Source organism: Pollicipes pollicipes, unplaced genomic scaffold, assembly GCF_011947565.3.
Source record: "Pollicipes pollicipes isolate AB1234 unplaced genomic scaffold, Ppol_2.1 Scaffold_5724;HRSCAF=6776_pilon_pilon_pilon, whole genome shotgun sequence".
NCBI lineage: Eukaryota > Metazoa > Arthropoda > Thecostraca > Pollicipedomorpha > Pollicipedidae > Pollicipes > Pollicipes pollicipes.
The window spans coordinates 425,102-440,237 of record NW_023596746.1 but is presented as its reverse complement, the minus strand read 5'-3'; the positions used below and the strand labels follow the sequence as shown (position 1 = coordinate 440,237).

The window sequence follows — 15,136 nt, the reverse complement described above, 5'->3', positions numbered from 1 at the left end:
GCGGGACGGGACGCCACGGGACGCGATAGGACGGACCGGACGCGGTGGAGTGGGACGGGACGCCACGGGACGGGACAGGATGGACCGGACGCGATGGGGCGGGACGGGACGCCACGGGACAGGACAGGACGGACCGGGACGCGACTCAGGACGGGACGGGACACAGAGAACCGTGGCAGGATAAGACGGGGACAGGATATGAAAGCTGGTATGTGCCCTGACCTTCACGTGCAGGACGCCAGAAAAGTACAAGACAGGACACGGCGAGGCAGACAGCACGACATTTATGACTAGGGTGACGTGAGAAGGACAGGGACACGACGTGGACATCTGAGCAGGACATTGTGGACCGGGACGGGGCATGGCGGGCGCGACAGGACATGCCGATCAGACATGGGGTCCGGTGAGGCCGATTGACCGGCTGAACAGGCCGGTGGACAGAATACCAGGACAGGACATAGCGGACAAGGGCGGGACACGGGGACCACGACAGGGCCAGAGCAGGACGTGTCGCACCAGGCAACGCGCCCGGTGGAGCCGCCAAGCCAACTGGGAACACGACAGGACATGACAAATCCATGCAGGACATCCCGTCCACGACAGGATGGTGCCATTGCAGTTTTTGGTCGATCCTTGCCGTTCGACGTTTACGACAGGGATTAGCTCTAGACAGGTACTCTATCAGGCACGCGGTAGACGGAGGCGCAAAGCGGCAGCTTATTTCGACCCGTTCCGCCATCGCCCGTTGCCTGCAAGCCCTGCATTGACCCAGTCGCCATCGGTGGGCGTTGGCTGTGGTTCTTGACCCCGTTTAGCCGACGGCAATATTCGACCGTCCCGACAACGTCGATTAGGATCGGATTGGTCGCTGCTGGCGATAACACAGCCGTCATTTATCATATGCGCACTAAAGGAATAGTCGATCGTTAAGGTTGGGGACATACCGCTTCCAAAGTGCAGCTCCTCGTTCCGGCCCCACCTTTGTGTCGACACGATCCGGCGACGAAGCCCTGGATTTGTATGCATTGGGTATGCATGGCCCCAGTGCAGCGTACCGGGGCAACACGATAACACGGCCTCATTGAAAATATATATGTAATAAGCAGTGGTCCACGGCCGCCACTTGCCCCTCCCATGCTGGGCCGAGCCGGGCTAATTTCGCGGAAAGCACAGCGTTACTTCAGCGGCGGTCTATTGAAGAGCCGGACGTTGTTGTGGCGTCACCTGTTTTGCGGCGGCCGGGCGGGGCCGTTCGCATACGATGCGCGGCCATTGCCAACGGCACACGGTCCCACGGCGGCCCCGCTGACGAGGGCCGGTGGTGGTCAGAGGTGGGGCCCTCCGCAAAGGAGCCGCGCCAGGCCGGTGCACTGAGGCCCGCAGGCGGACACGGGTCCCCAGGCGCCGCTGCTCGGCCGGTCCGTTTGCTTGATGGGTGGGCTGGGATCGCGGGGAACAGGAGGGGGCGGGGTTGAAGGACCCTGGCGTAATAGACAGCCGCATCTAGGAAGTGCGGTGGTTGTGCCACTTCGTTGGGTGTGGTCCATGTGTCTTACCACTCCGTGGTGGAGTATCAGCGAAGGGTTACCAGCCAGCAAGGAAACACCTTGCAATGTTTAGAGCGGGGGATAATATCTGATAAGCAACGTCCAGAAGAGAACGGTCCCTGTTGGCGATAATACCACTGGTACAGCTAAGCTCGTTAAGTGTACGCAAACAGAGCTGACCAATGGTTACTTACCCTCTGGCGGAGTCCCGTTTGGATCGACCCTCGCTGAAGTGCACGTGGCGGGAACTTGCTATCAGCTTAAGTTCGCGCTTGTGGGCTGTCCTGCGAAGGCTTTAATGGGGCTTAATGGGGCTTAATGGGGATCATTGGAGTAACAGAGACCAAACTTCAGCAGCCCAAGCCACTTGCTGTATTGACGTCTGGTTAGGCAGGCGCGAGGCTTCAGCTCCTCCGGCATGCAGCCTTCGGAGCCAAGGGTACCAACAAGCAGACGCTTGCCGAGGCGTGGCTTCGAAAAAGACGGTGTGGGCTCCAACAGCAAGTTGGATTTTTTGGAATTGTGCTTTCCGTGTATGGACATAGACCTTATCTTCAAGTGAACTATTGTTGGAGGGTTCGGGGGTGCTCCAGAGTGCACGAAGTGAGGCCCTTGGACGTTTGGGTGGCCATTTATTACGGAGACCACACGGTGGAGACCGAACCAACGACGGATCACTGCAGTGAACCTCAAATTATAGTCCAATCACCGAACGGCGAACCTCCAAACTAGACACCAATCACCAAATGGGAAATCAAACCCAGAAACTGTCTAAATTATTGGGGCCGGGGCCACAATAATTGTACGAGGTTCCACCCCTGGAAATTGTTATACCCAATACGGCATGCTTGGCCGAGGGCCGCACGGCGAGGACCAAACTGAGGACCAGTAGCCATGTAGCAAGCCCCAAACTGAGGACCAGTAGCCATGTAGCGAACCCCAAACTGAGGACCAGTAGCCATGTAGCGAACCCCAAACTGAGGACCAGTAGCCATGCAGCGAACCCCAAACTGAGCACCAATCACCAAAGGATGTGCTCTGAACTAGACACCAATTACTGAACGGTAATTGGTGTCTAGTTTTCTAGTTTCTCCAAGGAAGAAATGAGTCGCTAAATGGCAAACCTAAAACCAGGACCCAATCGCAGCCGGTAAGCCCTAAACCGGCGCCCAATCAATCTCCAACGGTAAACACCGCGCCAGAAAACAATGCGGTACAGTGAACTCCATTTCAGCGACCAATACAGCACAGTGAACTCCATACTAGAGAGTAAGAGTTTAACGATAAACTGGAAACCAGAAATCAATCGCCGAACATTGAGTCCGGACAAGTATCAGTTTCCGCAATGTGAACCCAGAGCAACAACAAATCATAGCACGATACACGCTAAATCAAGCACCAATCACCGCGTAATGAACCGCAGATCAGACTCAATTTCCAAACAGTGAACCCTAAACCAGTGGCCAGTCAGTTGAGGGACCCCAGTCTGGGGACAATTACCGCATGGTGAACATAAGACAGAGGCCAGGCAACCCACTGTGAATGTAATCCAGGGGCCAATCACAACACGGTGAACCCAGAACCAGGCACCAATCACAACACTGTGAGTCCCAAGTCAGGGACCCATCACCAAACGGTGAACCCAACGCAAGGACCAATCACCAAACGGTGAACCCAAACCAGGGACCAATCACCAAACGGTGAACCCCAAAGCAGGGACCAATCACCAAACGGTGAGCTGCAAGTCAGGGACCCATCACTAAACGGTGAACCCCAAAGGAGGGACCAATCACCAAACGGTGAATCCAACCCAGGGAACAATCACAAACGGTGAGCTGTAAAGCAGGGACCAATCACCGAACGGTGAACCTGAACCAGGGAACAATCACCAAATGGTGAACCCCACACCAGGGACCATCCATGCTTCGTCGTGCAGGCGTAAGCACTAGATTCGTTTAGCTGTCGTGTTGACTTGTGATGATGTTTTTTGGGTGCAAGCCATTTAGTGGGAGCCGGGCCTTTATAGTGTTTAATGTGGTGTTGTTTTATGCAGACCTATTGACGGCTGGCAACGTCTGTTGTATTGTTGCTGAATGTGATGAGCCCACGTGCTGCATGGCGTCGTTCGTGTTGTGTTATCAACTGACCAGAACTTTTGTTCGTCGAACTTGAAACATTCAGTGGCAGCGGAAGGAAGTGGTGCAACTTCGGTCGCGAGCCTTGTACTCAGCATTGCTCATTTTCCAATAGCTCCGCACATTCCGAAGTCTCTCTCGGCGCAAATGTCGTTGCAGTTAAGCGTTTGCGATTTGCTGCATGTCTGTAGACGGAACTTTGGTCTGCAATGACGTTTCATGCACTGGAATAGCAGCGGACTGTGGGTCTGCAGCTGTGGCTCGTGAGCTCGGCTGGTTACGTGGCTCTCCAGTGATGCGTCTGGCGCCTGAAGGTGTTTGGTCCGTTCCATTCATAGACGTGCTCCTAGTAGTCCTACGAAAGGAAGAGCGCATGTGAAGAGGTAATGAGTCATCAACCTGGATCAGGACGTTTTTGGTCTCGCACATTGGACTCTTTGTACTTTGGCATTCTTGCACACTGTAACCAATAATGTGCCCATGTGTTCATAATGATAAGATATGCCAGAAACGCACACAAATGCTTTCTAGTTCAGTGGAAAGTCATCGGCGTCAGTTTGTCCCTGTCCTGCTTTTGTTTTGTTGTTGTTCACTGAAGGGTTTTCAGAGGCAGGTCGTTCCTGCGTTCGTGTAATGAACGGAATGAGTACGCCGATGGTGACGTTGCGGAAGCTTGTGTACTCCGAGTCGGGCACAGGGCATGCTAATGTTGTGCGGGAGAAAGGGACCAATGTTAGTGCGCTTAGTCCTTGAAGTCGCCTCGCTGCGAGACTGTACGTTCCTTGTTACTGTGTGAAATCCATCGGGATAACGTGTAATAATTATATCATGCAATTAGTCTGAAGCACTTGTCGCAACGGCATGGAGGCAAGCGTGAGCAGTGTCACCGATTTACGGCTGCGCGTTCGTCGTGACGATGTGGTTCAATACATGTGGTGCTCGACTAAACCAACCCATCCCACAATTTTCCAATTAGCGTAATGACTGGAATGCGGCCGATGCCCTTAAGATGCACGCTCATCGCGTGAAAGCCAGGAGATCAAAGGCGGCAATGGCGCCCACGCCGGCAGACCAGCATACCAGCACAGCACGAAACCAGCAGCAGCTTCTGTCGTGTCGCTGACGTGAAACACGTGGCAAACACTAGCGACAATACGCTTATGACGACTCTAAGCTTTTTGAGCACCGAGCTTCGAGGTGAAAGGTTCAGGATTCTCAGCTTTATAAAGCATGCAACCACAGCACGGCAGGTCATATTAGTCTTCGGGCGCATAACTTCGCACAGTTAAAAGATATGACCACCACAGAGCGACCCGTCAGTGTAAATATACAACTGGACTTCTACTAGACGGGTATATTTTTGTTGAATCAAGCTGCATTCTTGGGATGTGTCCAGTTCAAAATGTTACGGTGAACAGCAATCCAACGATCCCGCAAGCCAGGGTTTATCTTCAGAGGACGTGTTCAATGGCGTCCCAATCCATGCTGCTGTTGTTGATTTGGAGTTTTAGGGCGCGCCGACTTCTGTGGTCATTTTGCGCCCACCATGCTGCGCATGCCGCGCAACGCGCCCGTAACGGCAAAGGACTGACCAGCAGCAGAATTCTGCTTCGGCTCCCATGTGTTTGTGTCCGTGTTAGCACAATGTAAAGGCCAACCGCAGACCACAGCACCAGCGGCGCATTGAGTTTGTTCATGTTGCTTTCCTAGGCGTATGGGCGTTAGTTCACATGATGGCGTGCGGCCGTTCTGTAAAAGACATGCAGCTCACATTTGCACTTGGTGCAACTGTGATATCCGCGCTTGACTGCTAGGCGTGCGTAGCGGTTCGGCGGTTTTTGGTGGATCTTCGCGTTGCTTCTCTTTAGTCCTCTGACGTATCGCAGCACACCAGTGCCAACCGGACGTGCAGGGCTGGCGATTCAGGAGCACAAGTGTCTGCGAGACTGAATACGTTGACAGCTGGCGGAATGTGGCCAAGCGTTGAAGACGTGGAGAGCGAGCAATGGTGCACACCGCCAGGCTGCGCCGCTCGATAAACGCCAACTCACTGCGTTTTAGCCAGACACTCGAATGTAAAACACCACAGTTCGGATGATCCATATCTTTTCACTACGCGAAGATCCTTTTGCTTTGCGGGGCTCCTGTATAATGGAGCACGTGCGTTACGAGTTACTTGCGACAAGTAACTCAGGAAAAGTGATTATCGATGCACCTCATGTACCAGGGCTTCGGTCCAGCAGAACTGTTATAGGCATAAACAATGAGCAGTGAAAACCCACTTTATTACCGTAATAATGTGCGCTTGTTACCATCAGGAAGAAACACCTATCACACAATTATTGACGAGGCAGGCCACCAGAATAGCGTAAACACGTTTCCATGGCAACCGCCACAACAGTTGGGCGGGACACGAGTCCCTGCGTCAGGAAGACCGGGCCAGCGGGCCAGCCCCGCGTGCTCCAACCACGTCCTGCAGCCAGCGTCTCAGGCTGGGCGCCCATCGGAGGCGAAATAGAAATACCCGTGACAGCACGCCCACCGTCCAGCACGGTCCAGCGGCCTGCGCAGACCCGTGGGCCACGCGAGTACCCATGGAAACAAACACCCGGACGCACACCCACATATTCCGATACAAGTGCATAGAGAGCTTATTAGGGGTGGATGGCCGCCGGTCAAAAACGTGGGAATGGGGAGGGGCATCAATAGGGCGAAGACACAACGGGGGTAACGTATCCAAGTGTAAGGGCCCACCTAGCGCGCATCGGCCGGCCCGGCGGCGTCAGCTGACTAACAAGAGTATTCCCGCCTGGTGCCGGCCTCTCGCCGTCTTCGGCCCGGCATCGCCGCCACTACCATCGCAGATGCTCCGACACTAAACCCGCCGTCCACCCGGCAGGCCTGCTGACCTGAAGTGTCACCCGGCCTCGCCCCTGACCGGCGGTGAGAGGCGGGGTCGCGCCAAGGCGGGCACGGACGGACCAGATCAGGTCCGGCCCGGCCCGGCTCCGTCAGGTTCCGGGGCTCGGTGTCGAGCCCGGGGGAACGGGGAAGGAGCGCGCCAGGGGAAAGGGGGGGGGGGGGGGGGTCATGGCGGTCGCTTCTTGGCGCCGCCGGTCGGACGTCATTGGCTCTTGGCGGACAAGTGCAGGCGGCGCTGGCGCGCGCGCGCCTCCTGTCGGATGTTGGCGTACTCGAACCACATGATGCACGGGATGAGCGAGGTATCGCAGATCAACAGCAGCTCACAGATCCGCCTGCCGGACCGCGGGACGGCATCAGCCAGGCACGCGCTGCAGGCCTCGCCCGCCGCTCGCCTACCCCACACATCGCGCCGAGTCTGTTACGTCATGCAACCTGCTCACCATACCGTCGGACGTTGTACGTAAGACAGGTTTTGCCCCTGGTCTTTACAAAACGTTCCACTCCGCGCACCATCTCTTCAAGATAAGTTAGGGTTGGCTCGTTAGCACTGGCCTTCAACACGTGCTTGACCGATGACAGAGCTATCATCCCACTCACCATTGCACTATTTGAGGGAAGAACGGTGTGCACACCCAGTGCACGAAGACGAACCAGAGCACACCAAAGGCGACGCCAACGCCTGCTCCGCAGACCACCTGCCACCAGGAATGGTACTCCAGGTACACCCTGTCGCACACGGAGAAGTACAATTGATGGCAGCCTCCTACCACCTGTCACCGGGAGTGGTCAGCCAATTACACCAAGTCGCACACAGAGGTGTACAATTGACAACGGCATTCTACCACCTGTCGCCGGGAGTGGTGCGGCAAGTACACCTTGCTACACACAAAAGAGTACAACTGACGGCGTCACCAGGAGCAGAACTCCACACACACACGCCCGCACGCCCGCACACGCACGCACGCACGCACGCACGCACGCACGCACCCACACCCACACCCACACCCACACCCACACCCACACCCACACCCACACTGCGGTACAGCATATTGAGTAGAGTGTAGAGAGAGTGTACCGAGTCTGCCAGGCAGGTCAGACATACACGACCATCAACTGAACGTATTCCATAAGGGCGGATCAGTGCTGGTAGAAAGAATCTAGCGCTGGTAACAGAACAACTTAAACTTAAATGTAGACACTGAGGTGAGTCTTGAATTCATATTCGTCGCCACTGGGCCTTTATGACGCACTCAGCAGCTGAGGCTATATGGCAATGGCTACCTGTCACTCTGGCAAGGCCGGACACCGCGGGGTGTCAAACCCGCACCTCTGAGTTTCAAGGCGCTCAAATTAAACACTTCACCACTGGGCCTCGGTTGAGTCGATACTGACAAGAAAGGAATGGCATTGATAACATCCATGGATCGCAACGTAACACCACACGCTGCTCCGTTGGATTTTCTTTTTAAATGCGAGAGGCCCAGGCCAAGCCCTAGCCTAGGCCTCTTGCACAAGTGACTGACTCATTATTTGTGACTCATTATCAACGCACACTTACCGTAAGTGTGCGTTGATCGCCGCAGAAGCATCACTACGACCGCAGCGGTTTACACGTCAATTTTGTGAATACACACTCACCTGCTGAACGATACTAATGCAGCGCAAACGCAGCACAACACGGCTGCCATATGCTTCCACATGTTCATCAGTAGTGACGATGTTTGAACGTGATGAAGCCTGAAAAATCCATGGAAGGACCTCATCAGCAGCCGCAATAGCTAAACGTCACGCGTTCACCACACGACTCGCCGTGAGTGCCAAGTCACTTGATAGTAACAGAGCAGTAAGTGACAGATACCATCAGCGTACTGGCCCGCACACACGGCTAAGGCCGGCACCACTGCAGTCGGCACGGGAGTTTTCTGAAACACCGCGGTAAGTCGTGCAGAAGGCAGGCGCATGGACCGCTTGGCGCGAAGTTTGCATCTGATATAACAGAACCGTTCCCTGAAGGCAGGTGGCTCGGGCGTACCGCCGTACCCGAGGAGCTCATTTGATTGGTAGACACAACCCAGGCTGCTCCAGCGTCGAACCAATGATTGCCGCGCAGACCACTTTTGCAAAAATGCATTCTTCTTTAGCCTGGGTGACGACATCCGAGCCCTCTATCTGCGTTCCTGTCTATTCTTTTCCGTCCTCTGCCATATGCAATCCATCTGCGCACTTCGCGCCTGAGTGCTGTCGGCAAAACACAGCTTAACTGGACTAACGTCAATGACCAGAAATGTACCGCCAGTCGGATGGCCAAGCGTCCTTCGGCTCGGTCCCCTGCCGTGACTTTCTATGACGTCACTGTGCGCATGAGTACTGTCGGCATAACATAGCTTAACTGGACTAACGCCAATGACCAGAAATGTACCGCCAGTCGGATGGCCAAGCGTCCTTCGGCTCGGTCCCCTGCCGTGACTTTCTATGACGTCACTGTGCGCATGAATCAAACCGCATCACCCGAGGTCACTATCCCAGCATCGAATATTTAAAAACTGCCTCTCTATGGAACGCACACGGGTTATGCATGTGTTGAACGCGCGCACCATTTTACCGAGGTTTGCTAACGACACCAAAGCGTTCCCCAAGCCCAACCGCTGGCACCATTTACACAATTTTGTATATCACGATTGTTGGCCGGAGCGACAACAATATCACGCGTCAACATAAACGCGTGCCGGTCTGGCCCACCTCCTCGTGGTTCCCCACCTCGTGGTCAGAAGTGTGATGCGTCAGCGTACCTTATAACCTGTGCCGTGCCATCCGGCCTGATAAGCTTTCCAGTAGAACTTCAAAGCAATATTTCCCACCAATACGGACGGCATGAACAAATGTTTACGACAATGCAATAGCATGACCTCGGGGTCAGAAAATGCATTTTTCGCAGCTGTCATTTATCATTTGTACAAGTGCCATACCGTTCTGGGGATGGGGTGCCATTTTGATGATTGCAAATCGACCGACGACAAGCAACACCTACTCACAAGCATTTTGGGTCTAAAACGTGTGAAATCACCAACTCTTCGGAACGAAATAGAGCACGACAGAATGGGAGAGATTATACACACAGTACAAGAACATCAGTGGTTTTCTTAACACTAGGTGGTTGTGTAAAAAGGTGACACTGGGAGCAGTCTACCATGAACGTAAAACAAAAACATGAGGCAGAAAAGTCGTTTGCACGACGCGAACAACGATCAACTCCGGTTTCGGTGTAGGTGTACTTTCCTACCTAACGTTAGAAAAAATCAGTGCACACCATTCGTCGTGTTTAAGGCGGCACATATCGTAAATAATCTCAAAACAGGTAGAATCATGCTCCTACCTTCGAATTTCAATAACTTCGATGGCGGGCCCCCGCGCGCCGCGCGCACCGCACCGCCTGGACTCCCCAGCGCCGTTTCTGCGTTGCCGTTGCGTAAATACAATATTTCTGCTTACCCAGAACTCTACAAAATGTACGGGACCAAGGTAAACCATTCGTCGTGTTTAAGGTGGAACATAGTAATGTTGTGACCCGCGCAGTAATGGCGCCGGTGTCGCGGGTGCTGTGTGTGTGCGGCGCTCGGGAGCTCGCCATCGTAATTATAAAAAATTGAAGGTAAGATCATGAATCTACCTGTTTTGTGATTATTTACGATATGTCCTGCCTTAAACATGACGAATGGTTTACCTTGGTCCCGTACATTTTGTAGAGTTCTTGGTAAGCAGAAATATTGTATTTGTGCAACGGCAACGCAGAAACGGCGCTGGGGAGTCCAGGCGGTGCGGTGCGCGCGGTGCTCGGGAGCCCGCCATCGAAGTTATTGAAATTCGAAGGTAGGAGCATGATTCTACCTGTTTTGAGATTATTTACGATATGTCCTGCCTTAAACACGACGAATGGTGTACAATGATTTTTTCTAACGTTAGGTAGGAAAGTACACCCTGACCCCGGTTTCGTTCTTCATAGGGCTTTCCCGGTATGTCCACTGCAGTGCTCACTTTGCAGCCCTTTGACGTGTCGCTAGGCAAAACAAACAAATGCACATGATATTTATGGGTGCAACTAATCAAACCCAAATCAAGCTTGATGACCCAGGCCACTATAGTGTACAGTTACTACGACTTCATGTCCAATCACAAATCCATCATCTGCTTCCTTCAGCCTTTTTAATGGTATGTAAAAGTAACCGCCGCCGACTATCTGGCGCCCACCAGGAGTGATTGTCTATTCGCATAGTCGCTTACGGCCAAACAAACCACAGGAATACAAACCAATTGTGACGAATATATGCGGTGGCCACTCCCGCTCAATATGGGTGGAAGTGACTATCAAGCACGCCTGCCATGCTTTAATTGCACACACACACACACAGAAGCGCCTATTGCAAAGCAAGTCCCCATTTGCACCGATCTGCAATGTAGTGGCCAATATGCGTATTTGTCAAGGAAATAAATTTGTTGTAGCACATACCAGCCGGTCAGGTTTCAGCGTCGTTTCAGGGACCCTGCATTCTATCACTGATCCGAGCACGCACGTGCATACGCCCAAATCGCTTCAAACTAGGCCTCTTTACCCGGCCCTGGCGCGGGCAGGCGCGCCATATGACCCGAGCAGTCTACGCCCCCCCCCCCCCCTCTCCCAGATCAAAAGGGCATCGGCAGTCGGTGACGGGGCGAACCTCCCCCCCCCCCCCCTCTCCGTGGAAACGACGTTGGCTCACCGGATGAGCAGGAACAGAGTCAGGTATCCGGCGATGAACCACGAGAGCTGGGAGTGGGAGGACGGCATGCCGTACAGGCTGTAGTTTGTTCTCTTCAGCGACGGCCGCGCTTGCTGAAGGGTGTGCTTCAGAATGATGTTCAGCACCTCGCACGCACACACACCTATGAAGAAGAATATCTGCCAGCAAAAAACGACACACACGTTATGGGGATTTAAAACAGAACAATGTAGCTCCAGGTTGTATCTGGAGATGCGACAAGATGAGATATGACGAGTTTACATGACTTAGGAATGGCTGAGCCCCCTGGCTTATTGCCGTCATTGACACTGCATGATACTAAGAGCCAACCCGCCATAAACCGGGAGGAGCCGATTTATTGTTTATATGCATAAATACATCTCAATCGATTCCGATTGCAGCTCAAAACACATGGCGTTAATTCCTTTCCTAGACTGAGTAACTCAGCGCGACTCGAGGTCGACTACAATTCCCGATCCCGACTCAAGAGGGAGAAGCTTAAGTTCCGGACAAAAATGCAATAATGTCGACAGCAAAAAACATCAGTTCAAGACATAACCTGTTGCATGGCTTTCAGTGAGGCATTACTGGGACAGTTATTCTGACAGCAATTTAGTTATAAACCAATGTGCTATACTTCGTGTACAGACAATCAAACAGACTATGGATACACCCTGTCGCTTACATTTATTTTTGGGCCAATTCGCCGAGGACTTCGCTGACACAACTTTGACCCGATTCGCAATACAATATCAAAAAATCGATCCCAAGCACTTGAGTCTCAGCGCAGATTCACGTCAAAACAATGCACATGTGGAATCCAGACATAAGCATGATTACTGATGTAAGAAATTGTATAGAGTAATCCTATATCACCCTTGCCAGTGTACTCTTGGGACCCCAAAGTAAGTCCCACTTGTCAAGTTCTGCCGCCAGATCTGACAACAGCAACACAATCTGGGCTGCACCGACATATGGGCTAAAGACACAGCCAGGCTGCGTTGAAGATTACAAACGCCTGCATCTACCGTCTCGAATTAACACACAACAGGGATGACTCGTTAATACTGTCAGCCTTGGACCAGGCCTACACGACTCACTGTGTGCAGGTCCCTCTTGAACATGACAAGGGTCACGAAGCTGACAATGAGTGCCTGTGGTAGCAGGCTGAAGAGGCACAGGACTTTGCCAACATTGTCACCTGAAACAAGATTAAGCATTCCCATCACACTCACGTGAAGGCATACGAACAAACCGAGCACGCACCGCAATCATAAATGCGTGATAAACCAATAGTAATGTGTTGACGTGATGATAAATCGCCACGTGCCATATCGCCATAAATGCATCGCCACGTCTCAGGATGCGACACCAAGTCAAGTCACCTGACCTTAAGCGCGGTGGCTGACACGGGCCGCCCGCCCGGAGCTCGGTTAAATGGAGCGCTTGCCCTCTGATTCGACTGGCGGCCGCGCTAAAGGTCAGGTGACGCTAAAGGTCAACTGAGGTTACGGGACGAACGGCTGGCGGCGGCGGCGGCCGCCGCGCCAAACCCAGGTGACGACGGGCAATGCCGAATATCACGGACGTTTAGCATTTGGCAACAAATTTTGCCGTTAACGCGGGATTTCACGATCTGACGGTGGGGCCAGGGCTCATCCAACAAGCGCGCTCAGCACGCGCCCTGATTTTATAACTATCCAATTAAAAGACCCGGACTAAAACTTCAAAGACATGCTTCTATGAACAAAACATGTGTGGTCAACACATACAAGGGACAGGACGTTCATGCCACTATCTTTTGTGAGACATTAGTCTGTAAAAATCAATCCACTGTTCCTGATACTATCCGCGTGACATTGGCTAATTGAACTCCTTGAATATAAGTCAGATTCAACATTCAGGCCAGGTAAATTTTGGTCAGGGTGTACTTTCCTACTTCATGCTACAAAAGAGCATTGTACATCAATCATTGTTTTTAAGGCAGAATATATCATAATTAATCGTAAAACAGGTCATCTATACTCTTACCTTGGAACTTAACTAATTGTGACACCGAACATCCGACCGCCGCAAACACACAGCAGCCGCGACACCGGCGTCATTACTGCGCGCGGTCACAACATTACTGAGCATCAAGCAGCATCAAAAGCCATAAAAATGTATGGGGCCAAGGTAACAAGAATCCATGAAATTTGATCCTCCACGCCAACGGGATGATGGGGGATTGGGTCAGGAATGTAAAGCAAAATGAGAACTTGGCAGCTACAAAAAACTCGCTATATGGTAACTATATATGGCATGGAACATGGATGCCAATGGGATGCTGGGTTGAAGGGGATATAGGGTGGGGAGGTTAGGTTGGGTTAGGTTAGGTTAGGATTAGGTTAGGTTAGTTAGGTTAGTTACATTAGGTTGGTTAGGTTAGGTCAGGTTAGGTTAGGTTAGGTTAGGTTAGGTTAGGTTAGGTTAGGTTAGTTAGGTTAGGCTAGGTTAGCTTAGCTTAGGTTCTGGTCTATTCTCAGTCAGGTTAGTTTAGGTTAGGTTAGGTTAGGTTAGGTTAGGTTCCGGACTATTCTGGCCTGTGCGTTTCATAAACGTACCTAAATGTGACAAGAAACAATTTTCATTGCATTATTATTGTTACCTTGGTCCCATACATTTTTGATAGTTCTTGGTAAGCAGAAATATGGTAATTACGCAACGACAATGCAGAAACGGTGCTTGGGAGTCCAGGCGGTGTGGTACGTGCGGCGCTCGAGAGCTCACCGTTGTAGTTATTTAAATTTTAAGGTGGGAGCATGATTCTACCTGTTTTGAGATTATTTATGGTATGTTCCGCCTCAAACACTAAATTTTTTGTCCAGTTTTTTACTACTTCTGTTGGAAAAAGTTTATAAGTGGTTTTTCCTGACATTATCTTGCTAGAAACATTGAACAGCTTCAAATGATCTTTGAACCATTGGCATTACACTCAGAAACTAATGGTAACCAACAGCCATGTATCACTCTCAGGACATTCAGACTTGGCATGCAAGCTCTGAAATTGGTGCTGCATGGTTACTGCCATCCATAATATGCTTACAATTAGATGGATTTTTCCCTTTAGCACAGGCCACAGGGGCTAAAATAACCATCACAAATCAGCTAGGCCAGTTCCTGCAGTGACCTGACATAGATTCATTCAAGCATAACTCATGAGCAGTTGGGGGTACTGCTAGCTGGAATGAAATTACATCCAACTTCTCCACATAAATTACATGTGGGACAGAGATTCAGAATGCACAACAAGACGGCGGCTACACCATTTCACATTCCAGAGCCCTAACTGCTCTTCCCACTTACCAACTGGATACTCCACGTGAGTCAAAGCGAATTCGTGCCACTCCCGGACACCCTCCGACATGACTGGCCGATTGAAACGATTACAACAGGAATAAAGAAGGTAGACTTATCATTGCGTGCAGCGAACACCCTTCCCAATTGCTTACAATCACCCCCGCGTTGGCCCTCCCCGCGGTTTTCCCAGGCCAGCCCTAGTAGCAATGATCCTCAAGATATCCACAAACATGCGCCACGACGCACCACAGCGCGATATTTGTCATGACTCTCAGCCAGTGACGCTACTCCTTCCTCCTATTCTACTGCTAAATGTATCATTCACTGCACCGATAGTCAACCACGTGTGTCGCGTGGGAGCACCCCAAGAACATTGCAAGGAATCTGCTTTTGGATTACCAGGAAACCACAAATG

The 15,136-nt window shown here is 51.9% G+C and overlaps 1 protein-coding gene across 1 annotated transcript; it reads right to left on the bottom strand.

The window, feature by feature from the left end:
- Positions 1 to 5,950: 5,950 nt before the first annotated feature.
- On the bottom strand, positions 5,951 to 14,896 carry LOC119103487 (dolichyldiphosphatase 1). Its single transcript, XM_037227046.1, has 6 exons — positions 14,728 to 14,896; positions 12,483 to 12,583; positions 11,362 to 11,540; positions 8,246 to 8,344; positions 7,205 to 7,333; positions 5,951 to 6,939 (listed from the first exon to the last, which is right to left on the bottom strand). Exons 1-6 carry the CDS (start codon positions 14,786 to 14,788, stop codon positions 6,807 to 6,809), a joined length of 702 nt encoding a protein of 233 aa, XP_037082941.1. The 5' UTR covers positions 14,789 to 14,896; the 3' UTR covers positions 5,951 to 6,806.
- Between the last annotated feature and the right edge of the window lie 240 nt (positions 14,897 to 15,136).